This window comes from Physeter macrocephalus, chromosome 9 (assembly GCF_002837175.3).
Source record: "Physeter macrocephalus isolate SW-GA chromosome 9, ASM283717v5, whole genome shotgun sequence".
NCBI classification, from domain to species: Eukaryota; Metazoa; Chordata; class Mammalia; order Artiodactyla; family Physeteridae; genus Physeter; species Physeter macrocephalus.
In genome coordinates this window covers 11,169,711-11,183,630 of record NC_041222.1, presented here as the reverse complement: position 1 = coordinate 11,183,630, position 13,920 = coordinate 11,169,711, and the positions used below count along the sequence as shown (strand labels likewise).

Here is a 13,920-nt window from a genome sequence, read left to right as displayed (position 1 = left end):
TATCCCCATAAGGACCTAGTACTTGAGAGACCTTACATCCTCATCCTTGGTTCTCAAAACAGTGGATTTTGGAACATGAATCATTCTTTTCCCAAATCCTTACAGACTATCACAACAGATGGTATTATCATCACCATCGTACTGTTCATAATGATAACGAACATTTATGGAGCATTGAGGCTCTGTCTAAAGCCCTTTGCATTATTCGTTTAATCCTCAACATAAACCTAATGAGAGGGGTAATTTATCATCTTCATTTAAACAGGATGACACTACAGCACAGAGAGGTTACTTAAGTCAGTGAAGGTCACACAGTGAGTGAGCAAGTTGTAGAGTCGGGAATATGAACCCAGGCCCTCTAGCTCCAGAGCCCATGGTCCCAACGATTATGCTAGGTCCCCACAGTAAACATGATAGCAGCTAACTCATGGGAGGTTAAAACTATGGGAGGTGGGCTCATTTTCACTGGCTTTTTATCATCTTCATCTCACTCATCCTACGCTGACGATAGACTGAGGCCAAGGACAAGCTAGAGTCTAGCCCCCAGTCAAGCTTTATCTTCCAACAGCTCTCAATCGCCCTGCATATGGGGGAATCAGGAGAGGGGGAAGAAAAAGAATGGTATTGATTTTCAAGGTCCTTGAGCATCCACTCAGTGAGGTAATACAATCCATATCACATTTTGTAATTGGAGAATGTGTGTAACATCTATATAATAACGTAATACTTAGTAACATAATATTAACAGTAAAAACTATCAAACCGAGTGCGTAGCATGTGCCCTGCTCACCGTCCCTCAGCTCCTCTCCCCACCCCGTTCTGCGCCTTGAGCATCAGCTGGGCTCCTGACCTGCTGGTTTCCCCTGGGGCCTGTCTAGGGGAGGCATCTATTAGAGGTCACAGGGTAGGAGGAAAGAGACCTGGGAGGGAACTGCTCCGGGCAGGTGCTAGTCGCTGGGCTTCCCTGTCCTGGTCGGGCTCCCCGAGGCTGCTGCCCGCACCCCAGCTAACAGTCCCTTCACTCTGCAGCTTTGAGAGCTCCATCTTCTTGGGACCCTGGCTGATGCATCAGAAATCTAAATTTTATATATGACCACAGTTACCTAGAAATACCAGAGCCCAGAAGGAAATAAGCCAATAATGGTTAGATTAGGGGTTTCTTTCCCTTTTCCCCCCAGTTTTCAAATTTTAGCAATTACTTTTATAATAAGGAAAATTACAAAAAGAAAAGGCCTTTTCCTGGTTGCCAACAGGCAATATAACCCGTGGGAAGCTGTGCAGGGCCACAGTGAAGACCCTGGACTTGGGAATCAGACAGACCTGGGTCTGGGCTGTGCCGTCTACTGGCTGTGTGGCCTTCCAGCTGCCTCTCTGGGCTTCAGTTCATCCCAGTTAAATGGGGGTGATGACTGTAACTGCGTTGACGGGTTTTTATGGTGATAAAATGAAATAATGTACATCAAGGGCTTACCACAGTGCCTGGCACACCAGCATCTCTGCTTAATAAATGGTGACTATTGTGATATAATGATCATTATCATGGAAAGCTAATCAGGGGCTGTTTGTTCTAAAAGGAGACACAATGTCTGGGATTCTCTGGTCCGTCTTGCAGCAAACGAGGCTTCAGAGCCTGTGCCATGGGAGACAGAGCAGCTGTCTGGCAGCTCCAAGGGCATCTCTTGAAGTGGGCAGTACCTTGAGTTGGTCCTGGGGTGTCAGCTGTCCTGCCTGCAGCAGTTCTACAAAGGACTCCACCTGGGAATTGGAAAGGGAAGGAAACACGCTCCATTAATCCAGACTCAGAAGGTAAGTCCTACAGACTCCCACACTTAGCCACGGTCACACTTTGGTGCGGAGAGCTGGGCCCTGCCTTGGGATGCGGGTTTTCTGACAAGCACGGAGAGGCGGGTGCCAGAAAAGCTCCACCACTGGCCTTGGCCATGGCAGCCTTGGGAAAAATCAAAGTGGAACCTCCGGGAATTTATCGACAGCAAAGCGCACTTACTCCTGTGCATGAAACCTACGGCAGCATGGTGGGCGTGGGGCAACAGGAAACAGTCTGAATGCCTATCTGTGGAACGGTATGCAGCCATCCAGAAGATGAAGGCACATGTGTGTGTTCTCATGTGTAAATGCCTCCAAGACCTACTTTTCAGCATCAAATCAAGGTACAGGACAGTGCTTATGGTAGGCTACCATCTGTATAAGATACGGAGAGAACAAAGAAGGAAAAATACAAACACAGTTGCTTATGTATTATAAACTATCTCTACAAGGATGCAAGAGACTAAAATATTAATTGCTTCTAGGGAGGAGAACTGGGTGGTGGGCGGGTATAAAGATGGGAGGAAGGTTTTCTACTATATGTGTCCTCTGAACTTTGAACAAAGTGAATTTATTGCCTACCCAGAAATATTCAAATTTGGGACATTAAAAAAGTCAAGGTACATGATAGTGTACATACTCATCTGACCACTTCTATAAATGCATGTGTGTGCATTAAACATTTTGCATGAAGCAGAAGGGCAAGAGTGGAAGAAAAGATTTCACTGAATATATTCTTTGTCCTGTGTGAGGGTCTTTACCATGGGTACCTATTACTGTTACAAAATTTTTTTAATTAGGAAAAAAAAGGCAAAGACAATTTGGAGATTTCTGGCATTTCTAGGAAAGCTCTAGATCAGTGCCAAAATATAATATAGAAATTTACCTAATATAATTACATTATATAATTTATATAACATGAAATAGAAATGTAATGCAAGCTGCATATGTAATTTAAAACTTTCCAGGAGCCATACTAAAAATGTGAAAAGACACAAGTGAATTAATTTTAATAATATATTTTATAAACCTAAAATATTATTTTGACATGTAATCAATGTAAAAAAATATATTGAAAAGTTTATATTCTTTTTGTTGCACAAAGTCTTTGAAATCCAGTATGTGTTTTACACTTACAGAACGTCTCAATTTGGAGTGGCCACATGTCAAGTACTCACTAGCCACCTGACCAGTGGCTCCTGTATGGACAGGGCAGCCTGGATCATTAGGGGTCAGCTGGTGCCCCAGATTTTGCTCAGTGTGGTGACCTTGGCTTTGCTTTACTTTACAGCACACAGGACAAGGAGAAACATCTCTCCAGTTACAGGACCCAGAATGGCGGTGATAAAAAGGAATAAAGTTCATGCTGCTACAACATGGATGAGCCTTGAAAACATTATTCTAAGTGAAAGAAGCCAGACACAAAAGGACAAATGCTACATGAATCCATTTATAGGAAATGTCCAAAATAGGTAAACCCAAAGAGACAGAAAGTAGATGAGCAGCTGCCAGGGGCTGCAGGGAAGGGGAATGGGCCGTGACTGCTTAATGCATACGCAGTTTCTTAGTGGGTGATGAAAATGTTCTAAACTTGATTGTGTTGATGGCTGCACAACTGTGAATATACTAAAAGCCACTGAAGCATTAACTTTAAATGACTGAATTGTACGTTATGTGAATTATATCTCAATAAAGATGTTACAAAAAAGAAAGAAGGAAAGGAAGGAAGGAAGGGAAGAAAGAATGGTGGTGTTTCTTTGAAAGAATATGTTTTATGGACATGGTGATGTAACTATTGCATTTCCCTTTCTGCATTGACAGCCAGGAAGCTCAAAACCAAATGTGAATCTGATAAAGCATTCAGGGTCCAGCAGAACATTTTGTTTATTCACTTCTCCCTAAGTTCATTTTATTTTTTTCCTATCCTTACTTCCCCTTTGCCCCAGTTTCCTCACTTCTGTTTTCAGAATGCGATTACAATGCATGTATTTTCTAAGCTGCTTTAAAGTACTTTTGGAATACGGCCAAGTGTATAGTTATAAACAGACCTGCAAACAATTCATAGTTATTTGGATGAAAATATAAAGGCCCCTTGAGAAGTGACTGAGGATTGATTTCCATAACGAAAGGAACTAAGGAAGTGAGGTGATCTATCCTAAAGAGGAGAAGGTAGAGTAGAGGTTCCATAACCCTTCCAGAATCCTGAAAAAGCAGAGAGTCTCCCCCAGAAGTGAAACCGGAGATAGGTTCAAGCACAATTAGAGAGAGTTTGATGAGACACAATGCCAAAAAGGGAGTTAAATCTAGCACTGGGTGACAAGGAGGAGGCTGGAGCCAGGAGGTCTCTAAAACCAGCGTCAGGGAGGCTCTGTTTCCAAGTTAACTCCAGCAGGGGAATAATGAACGAGCCTCGCAGACAGCCCCTCATCCAAGCGGGCAGAGGCTCTGCTTTCTCCAGGTGAGTTCCATCTCTCGTGGGCGAAGCTGGGGTTCCACTCACCTTGGCGAGGAACCGACTGGCCCGAGAAGTCAGCTCCTGGGCCTGCTCCGCTGAGGGCTGGTCCTGGGCAATGCCCGGGTCCTGCGGAAGCCACCCTAGGGCGGGTGTGCTGGGGTGCGAGGAGGGGTTCAGGTCTCCTTCAGCTGATGGCCACCCTGGAACATACAACCACTAGATGCTGGGGCCAAGAACAGTCCTTCCTGGGGCTGAGAGACTGTTGCTGAACCTCAAATCCACCACCTCCATTCTCGAATGAAAGCTCAGCCGTCTCACGATCGTGCCACCTGCACATCGACCTGAGGAAGGGGCCTGGCAGTGTTGTCCCCATTTGTAGGAGAGAACAAGGTGTGGATCAGCCCCGGATGACACAGCTAGAGCCAAGCCAGGCCTCTGGGTTTCCAGTCAATAGTGTGGGCTCCAACCCAGAAAGATGCGGGTTCAAATGCCGACCCTCCCCCATAGCAGTGTGACCTTCTACAGGTCCTCACCTCTCTGAGCCTTGGTCTCCTTGACTGTCAGTGGGGTAACACCAGTGGGGACCTCACCAGGTGAGGGCTCTACAGTGACGATGCTCTTTGTCATACAACTCGTCTGAGATCACACAGCTGCTAGGTGGCAGAGCTAGGGCTTCGCCCAGGCTGCTCTGGCTCAAAGCAGACACTTTCTACATCTCCATTTGACCTCTTCGAGCCACAGGGCCCAGAGAGGGGCCTCACCTCCCTCCCTCCCCTGGCCTGAAGCCAGTGCCACCCCAGGGTGAACCAAGTGTTCCTAGAGCAGGGTCACAACAGAGGAGCCCTTTAGCCACATCTCCTCTCCCAGACTCACCTGAAGCCTCAGAGGCCTGCAGGCCCTTGGCAGGGCCCGGCCACCGCTCTACAGAGTGGGGCTGTGGGATGGTGAAGGACAAGACCTTGGTCCCCTGGGGCATCGTCCCCATGTGGATGCTGTGGCTGGGCTGGGGCGGGTCCAAGTACAGGTTCACCTTTAAGGGAGGAGAGGCACAGCAGAGCCAAGGGTTGGGGCAAACCCACCCAAAAGGCCTCACCTTCATTCATGCCATCATTCAGGCGCTCAACAAACATGCCTTTGCATAATAAATAATACCTTTTAGTGGAACCCTTGGGTGGGGGCCAAGCACTGGGCCAAGGGCTTACATATCCTTTCATTCTCTCTTTATGGCAGTCCTGAGAGGGAGGGACCATATGCCTATCTTACAGAAGGGGGAACTGAGACTCAGAGAGGTTGAGTCACTTACTCAGAATCTCCAGCTGAAAAATCCTTGGGCTGGGATTATAACTCTGCTTTGACCCCAAAGTCCATGGTTTTCCATATTCATAATTTTATTAATAATATTTGTTATCATCTATCACAATAATATTGTAATCAATCTAATATTTAACACAGAACAAGTATAATTATATTACAGTAATATAATAATTAATATTTGTTATTAATAAAAATATTTCCAATAATTATCATTACATTGATAATAACAGCAATTAACGACTTTGAATGAATGAGTCAATCAACAAGTAAAGGAATTATCTCTCAGTTGTAGCAGATCTCCAACATTTGAGGATGGATTTCATATGGTAAATAGCCTAGCGTTTGGGAGAGAAGTAGAGAGTCAGGGAGATGGCCAAGGAAGACCTTCTGAAGTTAAAGACCCAGTGGTTTAAAGCAGGGTTGGCAACTATGGTCTGTTTTCGTGAACAAGGTTTTAGTGAACACAGCCACGCTCGCTTGCTTCTGTATCGTCTGTGGTTGCTTTCATCCTATAACAGCCGAGATGAGTTGTTACCATGGAGAATATATGGCCCACAAAGCTGAAAATATTCACTATCTGGCCCTCTACAGAGAAAGTTTGCTGATCTCTGGCTTAGCGCGTGGGCTCTGCAGTGCCTGGGTTCACACTGAGGCTCTACCACCACCCTCCTTTGAGTGCTAGAGCAGCTGACTGAACTCAGCTGTCTGTGCACAAAGTGAGTGCTCATTAAATAGCAGCCACCACCCTCACATTCATCACCATCGATATTATAACTATTACCATCACCATCATCATCACCATTGTCATATATGTGGCCATCACGGAGGCAGGTCCCTAAAAAAGCTACTCTCCTATGGTGCCTCAGTGTCCCCTGGTCCTCATGACGTCAGGCAGCTTATCTTATTGCCCTCTGCTACCCTAAGGTCAGGAGTGGGCAGTTCAGGGTGGGCTCCCAGGCCCACAGAAGGCAGCCTCTCCCTGCTTAAGCTGCTCTTCACGTCCTGACTGCGGCAGAAAAATCTACTCCAAAGTGAGGGACAATGGCTCCTGCTGCCTCCCCGCCTCTTTCAGGCCCAGCCTCTGATGAGAACAAAGCTGGATTTTAATAATCCCCTTGGCCATCTGCTTAGGCCCGCCTGTGGGGACTTGCCCACCAGCACCCCTCTCCTCCCAAGGTGACCCAAATCTGGGGGAGGCCCGGGCCTCCTGCGTTCTCCCCCCCGCCCCACCAATCAGCCAGCCTCAGCCCCGGCCCACCAAAGGCCCAAGGTCGGGGAGCAACGGGAACAAACTGCCCTCAGCACCTCTGTTTGCACAGAGGAACCAAAGGCCCGTGCAGAGGTCCAGGAAGCGGGGAGCTGGGGTGAGTGTGGGTTTGCCGAGCTGCTCAGGCTGGTCCCTCCCTGGACCCGTCTCTGGACACAGGCAGGACCCACCCCCAGGGCCCCCGTTTAAACCAGGGTGTCCCACGGTGCTCCCTGAGGCTGGATTGGCTCCCTCAGGGGCGTTAGGCAGGGAAGGGTAGATGAGTGCCGGAAACACTGGGTTAAATAACTGACTAATCTCAGCACAGATGGGTTCCTCACAGCCTTTAAAATGCTAATGGGCTTTATGAATGGGGCGGGGAGTGGAGAGACTAGGAAATGCTTCTCCAACTCCTCCAAACACACAAACCTCCCTGGCGCCTCTCCTCCCTCCCCCCACATCCTTACCCTCCCCTCCCCCTCCCCCCTTCCACTCCCACCCTCACCTCCACCAGGCGGCCATCAGAACACACACTTTAGGAAAGGCAGTTGTATGTCATCCCCCCCTGACTCTTTCTGGGGTAATTTCCGGTCTCAGCCCCTCCAGATCCCCCTACAGCTGAGGTGGGGGCCAGCAGCTGGAGGGAGGTGGCAACACAGCTGCAAATGCAGGACACCCCCATAAACTCTGGCCCTAAGCTAGTCACCGGGCAGTGACTCCTGACCAGCCCTGGCTCCCTGCCCGCACCCCAGACGGGATCCAGTAGTGCCCCCCCGGCCCGGCCCTGGAACTCCCTGGTCAGCCTCCCCAGTGGCAGAGCTCACAATCATTTAGTCTGGCTCTGTTAAAACTAAAAAAATAAATAAACTGATAAACCTAAAAAAAAAAAAAAGGTGGGCTGTGGGCTATTGGGCTCAAACCCCAGCTCTGGCACCTACTTGTTGAGTGATCTTGAGCAAATTCCTTAACCTCTGTGCCTCAGTTTCCCCCATGGTAAATGACTGAGGACAGTGGTCTGTAAACATCATGTATTACTACTGATATTATCACTGTAACATCATCATTCTGCCTTGTCATGCCTCTGCCACATACCCACATACCCAGGGCCCGAGCTGGGCTCGCCCAGGCACGGGGAAAGTAGTGCCCGCTCTGGAACCAGGCAAACATAATTTAATCCCTCACTTTTAATCCCTTACAAGCCGTGGGATATTGAGCAAACCACTCCACCTGGCTGAGCCTCAGTTTCCTCTTGTGAAGAGGATCAAATGACAGGACTCTGGCAGTGTACTCAGCCTGGGGCCTGGTACCTTTTTACTGCTCAGCAAATGCCAGTCTCCTTCCCCTGGTCCCCACCCACTGCTGCTGCCCTAGAGCCAGGCCTGGGGTCCAGCCCTCCTCCTGGGGGCTCTGAGAAGAGTGCCGCGGGCCCCGGGGAGGTCACTTCAGCCAGCTCAGTTAAGCCGGGGGGAGCAGTACCGCTTCCGTCTCTGTGAACTGGGCTCCCTGGCAAGGGCTCTGAGTAGGAAGCTGCTCTGGGGTTTCCCGAACCTTCGGGGGTAGAGTCTACAGAGCTCCAGACACAGTGAGAAGCCCGGCTGGAATCTCGACTCCCTCAGGCTCTGTGGAGCCCGGCAAGGCCCCTCCCCACTCAGGCTCCACGTCCTCCTCAGCCCTGCCTGTACTGCTTCCCAGGGCGTGGAGAGGATCGTCCTGCTTCCGGAAGAGTCCAGCTTACCTGTGCTCACCCTTCTCTTGAGGAGAGCCCTCAGGCCAAGGGGTCATTCTTCCAGAAAGCAAGACCAGGTGAGCTAGTGCTGAACCATTCCTGGCCTCTCCAACCTTTCCTCCTCTGCGCCCTCACACACGCAGGGGTCTGGGTCACCAGCCAGGCTGGTGTAGGTGCACGTGGTGAGTCCCCACTGGGACGGGGAGTGTCCAGGAGACGCACACAGCTGTGCTCCCATGGTGTCCCCCTGCCTGGCACACATGGGCACCCAGTGAACACCTTCATATTAACACCATTAATCATAATAATATTCCCTAACTCTTAGGAAGTACTTGCCAGGTGCCAGGTACATACTTTCCATACACGAACTCATTCCTTTAAATAAGTAAAGGGGGAAGGAAGCAAAGGAGGGAGGGAGGAGATATTCCCAGCCTCTGACCCTGACCTTGACCTTTGGCAACCTATGCCCCTCCTGGGGTCCCTCCTGGGGTGAGATAGGGGAGCTGAGGATTTGGACCCCATGACCAGTTCCTTTCCCCTCGGACCTTCTAGGAGCCTGCGGCCATGAAAATGTGGTTTCCCCGGAGAGGATGCCTTCACCAAGCCCTCTACTACCCCCATCCCTTCGGCCCCTGAAACTGCCTCAGAGAGGTGGAAGAAGCCTTAAGACATGGGGCGGGGGGGCGGGGGGGGGAAGGGGAGCCCATTGGCTCCTAGGAGGCCCGATTAACCCCCTTTTACAGTTGTGCCCAAGGAGGCCAGGATGGAAAGGAGCTACCCGGGTCAGGAGGTGGGTATGAGCACGCAGAAGTCCTGCTCCTAGAACAGGGCCCCTTCGTTTCCTCATCGTGGCTGCCTCGGCGACATTTCACAAAAGAAGCGTCGCTAGATGGTGGAGGGCAGCGGCCTGGCAGGGGACAGCCCGGGCTGGGGCGGGGGGTCGTGAGAGGGAGGGTCTGCATCTCTGCACCCCACCTCCCACCCCGGTACCCCTCCTCCGCTGCTGCCTGATGGGGCAAGAGGCGGGGAGAGGTAAACAGGAAACCAGGAGGGGCTGTGAGAGCCCCACTTCCTGCCTCACCTCAGAAAAGGGGAAGGTCCCAAGTGCAGAATTCACAGCTTCCCCTAGATGGGGTGGAGCCTGGGCAGGGTGGGGGTGGTGGATTCCCACCCCACCCCCCCACCCCCACACTAGACATTCAGTGAGGAGAGAAGCTGTGGGTGAGAAGATGGGGGAGGAGAAAGGCAAAGGTGTGATCTGACAAGTATCAGCCTCAGGGGTTGAGCAGAAATTCTGTGCTACTCCCTTGGGGCTCGAGAGCCCGAGTAACTTCCTTAAGGTCACACAGCTAGTCAGTAATGGAACCAGGAGTTGTGCCTAGGTGGTCTCACTCCAGAGCTCATCTAGAAGGAGAGAGCTTCTGGTGAAAATTCCTGGGCACCCTGGATTCCAGCATTCAAGGACTCAACGTTCATCAACAGTAAAGGAGATCGAGCCTGGAGAGGGCAAGGTCACTGCCCCAGGTCACAGAGTGACCTTGTGGTAGAACAAGGAAGGACCGGGTTCCTCTATCCCCAGGGTCTGCCGAGCGCCCGGCTCCACCCCACCGGGCCCAGTACCTTGGCTCCGAGGCGCAGCTGGTCGATGGTGTTCTCAGCCTCAGCGTACTTGGTGAGGAGCTTGTGGTAGTCTTCCTGCAGGAGATGGGGGTGTGCGATGAGGTCACGCACCAGGCCCCTCACTGTGAGACCCCTCGCAGGGAACCCATTCCCCAAAGGGGGCCTCTGGGTGCCTCGGAGTGAAAGAGCTCTGTAGTGGTAGCTCAGCAGACCCCTTCAGGCTCCCGTGCAATACACACCCCCACGGCCAAATTCTGGGGGGTCGGAGGTGGCAGGACAACTCCTCCACCATCCCTTCTTCTACATCTCTGACAGTGAGTCAGGGATGGGGGCCTTTGGGCTGGTTCCCCTCGATGCAACACCGTAGCTACTTGCTTATTTGTCCGAACTCCCTGCCCTCATCTGTCTTCCCCACTGCTCCGTTCCCAGGAATTAAGTAATATGTGCTTAATAAGTATTTTTTAATGGCTGATTGAATCATCTAAGCGTCCGGAAGTAGAAAAGTAGAAGACTTGAAAATCACGGTTGCCTTTACTCAGAGTCACTATTGGCCATAAACAAAACTGAAGAGCTTCTTAAAACATGTCATTACAGGGGAAAAGCAAGAACAAGTGTCACTGGTCGCCTTTGAAGGAGGCCAGGGAACTGACGCATTGTTCTGAATACTGGTAATTAGAAGGGCAGAATCAGGCGTTTCTCCTGTCTTTCCCACGTGAACGAGGCCTTGGTAACCAAATAGTTGATGAGGGCAAGTTTCACTTTATAGAAGATTTCCCGCAAATAAATGCTAGCATTAGGATACTACCACTCTGTCACCCCCAGTGAAAGGCTGGATCAAGGCAACGACCATCAGGGGTCCTTAACACCACAAATGAGAGACCAGCAGGCAGTTTACACCTCCTGAAGGCAGCACCTATGATGGGCTCTCCAAAAAAAATCCCTACCAGCACAGATCTCGTGATCTGGGGGGAAATAAACAGACGACGACAACTCGAAAACGCCTCTGCCTCTAACTGGGCAAAACACAGGACGCAGAGAAGACGACACAACACATGAAGAAACATCAGAGAGTGTATCAGCAAACCCCAAAGTGTGGGAGAGTCTACAGGACAGAAACCGGTTTCCTTAACAAATAAATTACAAGGAAGAAAGAGATGTGACAAAGAATGCAAACAGAAAGGCAGGCTGGGGAGGTGGTGCGCAGAGACTTGAAAAGGCACATCGACCGCATACAATATCTGAGCCGCGTTTGGATCCTGATTCGAACAAACCAAAATAAACAAGCCATTTATGAGACAGAGTGGGAGACGTGAACACTGACTGGACGTTGGATGACATTAAGGAATTGGTGTTAAGTTTTAGGTATGCTGATAGTATGGTTATCTTTAAGAGAGATTCCTTATCTTTAGACATACACACTAAAATATTTAGGGGTAAATGATTTGAAGCCTGAAATTTGCTTCAGAATACTCCAGTAGGATGAGAGGAGGAACAGGTGAGGCCATAGATGAAAAAGGTTGTCAGGGGCTGGGCGATGGGTCCATGGGGGTTCGTTATACTGTTTTCTCTCTTGTATATATTTTGAGTTTTTCATAGCAGGAGTTAAAAACAAACAAACACGGCCTACCCTTGCAGCATGAGTGAAATCACTGCTTTTTTGAGCCAAGGGCTTGGGACTGTCCTCATCGCAGGGACCCCTGGCCGAGCCCCAAGGCCCCCCACCCCGACCAGCCTCCAACCCAGACCAACAGGTGCCTTGGTGTAGAAATGAGTTGGGCTTACCTGGAGCTGATGGACCAGCTTGGTGGCCTGTTCGGGCGTCTGAAATTCTCGGGGTACCCTGGTGGTGGGGTGAGTAGGAGGGAGGTCCTCTCCCGGGCAGACTTCTCTGCTGCTTGACAGCAACTCCCGCACGATCTCGGCAGGTGACTTGAAGATCAGTGGCCTGGCAGGGCCCTCAGGCAGCCTGCTGTGGTTCCTGGCTTTGGGGGGGCGGTAAGTCTCATCTTTGGGGAACTTAACCCGGGGTCCCACCTTGGAGAAATCAGGGAGCGGGTAGTTCAGCCTCCCCCGGCCGTACTTGGGGGCATCAGAAGATGAGTGACCAGCCAGAGTGGTTCCCAGCCTGGGCGGCGGCCTGTCCTGCCGAGCTGGCCTAGGTGGAGGCTTCAGGGGGCTCATGGAGCCGGTGAATCGGGAAGGGAGCGGCTTAGGTGATATCCGTGTCCGCTTCCAGGATTGGTCCCCGGGCTGAGGGCCTGAGAGGCTAGTGGTTTCTTTCCTCCATCTATCTGCAGGACACTGGACGCTCTGGGCTGGAGGGGCTGAGGACTCCAGGAATTCCGTGGCCGTCGCCAGAGTAACGCTTCCTCCAGTTCTATCGTTTGGGTTTAGGAGGTGGTGGCTGGAGCTCTGGGGTGAAGATTCTGCCAGGGCAGCGGGCGGGGGGACATCAGTCTCTCCTTCCCAGGTAGAATCCAGACTGCCACTGGGGTTGAGGCTCACAGTTCCACTGGTCCATGACCTGGCAGAGCTGAGGTCAACAGTTGGGTTGACCTCAGAATGTTCTCGAAGTTTGTCTCCACTGGCTTGTTGGGCAGAAGCCACCCAGCCTGTGGGTTGACCCCAGCCCAGAGCCATGGGGCTGGTGTTCCCATTGCCCCCCGAGCTGAGATCAGTCTCATACCCCAACCTTGGGGAGCTCTCTCCAGCTTCCTGGACCTCAGGACCTCCCAGGGCCTCATCTGGCTCCTCTTCAGGCATGTCCAGTTGAGGATCCTGCTGCGGGGGCCAGTTGAGTGGCAAGTTGGAACTCTCTGGGCTGTCCACATCCTCTGCTTCAAACTCTGGAAAGACAGGTCATTGCATAGTATACGCCAGGTCTGGACTCACTGCGTCACATTACCTAGGCCATCTCACTCCTCTGGGCTTTCATTTCCTCATCACATGGTGACGGCAAGAAGCCCAGCGATCCCCCCCCAGGGCCAAATACTTTTCGAACACATCCTCTAGTTGTCTCAAAGGTCCTCCAAACTCAATCCTCAAACCTGGTTGTCCCCCTAGTGTTTCCTGTCTCAGCAAATGGAAACGTTATCCCACCCAACTGCACAAACCAGAAACCTGGTAGGCATCTTTGCCATCTCCCTCCCCCTATCCCCCGCAATCCAATCTGTCACCTGGTCCTGTCCTGATTACCTTCTATGGTGCTCTCAAACTCACCTGCTGCTCTAGAGTCCAGAACCACCAGGTTTGCCCAAGTCTACATCTTCTCTTGCCTGGACCACTGCAGCAGCCACCTAATCATCTCAATCCTCACTCTTATTCTCCATATGAAAACACTTCACTGTCTTCCTGTTGTTCCCAGGAGATAGCTGAACCTGGTCCTAAGGTCCCTGTCTCCACCCCCCATTAGCCCTCCTGCTCCATCTCTTTCCATGGTTCCCCTCAGTCTCTCCCTGCTCTAGCCATGCCACATCCTCTCCTACCACAGGGCCTTTGTACATGCCTATCCCTCTGCTAGGGTCCTCTCTCCCTCCCTTTGTCTAGTTAACTCCTATTTGTCCTTCATACATTAACTCAACCTTGACCGCATCAAGGAAGTCTTCTCTGATCTCTCTAACTTAGGTCAAAAGCTCTCTTTTATAGGCTTTCAGATGACTGAATACCTCTACTTTGAAATATTTATTACAGCTGTAGTTTTCCATTTATTTATGTGATTCTTTCATTAATATTTTC

At 50.7% G+C, this 13,920-nt stretch overlaps 1 protein-coding gene across 1 annotated transcript in view; it reads right to left on the bottom strand.

Moving 5' to 3' along the window:
- Positions 1-13,239, bottom strand: part of AKNA (AT-hook transcription factor) — a 35,565-nt gene extending 22,326 nt beyond the window's left edge. Inside the window, exons 1-5 of the mRNA XM_028493598.2 lie at positions 11,968-13,239; positions 10,186-10,260; positions 5,153-5,309; positions 4,325-4,479; positions 1,696-1,755 (exon numbers count right to left, since the gene is read on the bottom strand). Of these exons, the coding sequence (XP_028349399.1) occupies positions 1,696-1,755; positions 4,325-4,479; positions 5,153-5,309; positions 10,186-10,260; positions 11,968-12,948 (1,428 nt within the window). The 5' untranslated portion in view covers positions 12,949-13,239. The remainder of the gene's footprint in view (positions 1-1,695; positions 1,756-4,324; positions 4,480-5,152; positions 5,310-10,185; positions 10,261-11,967) is intronic.
- Positions 13,240-13,920: the final 681 nt, after the last annotated feature.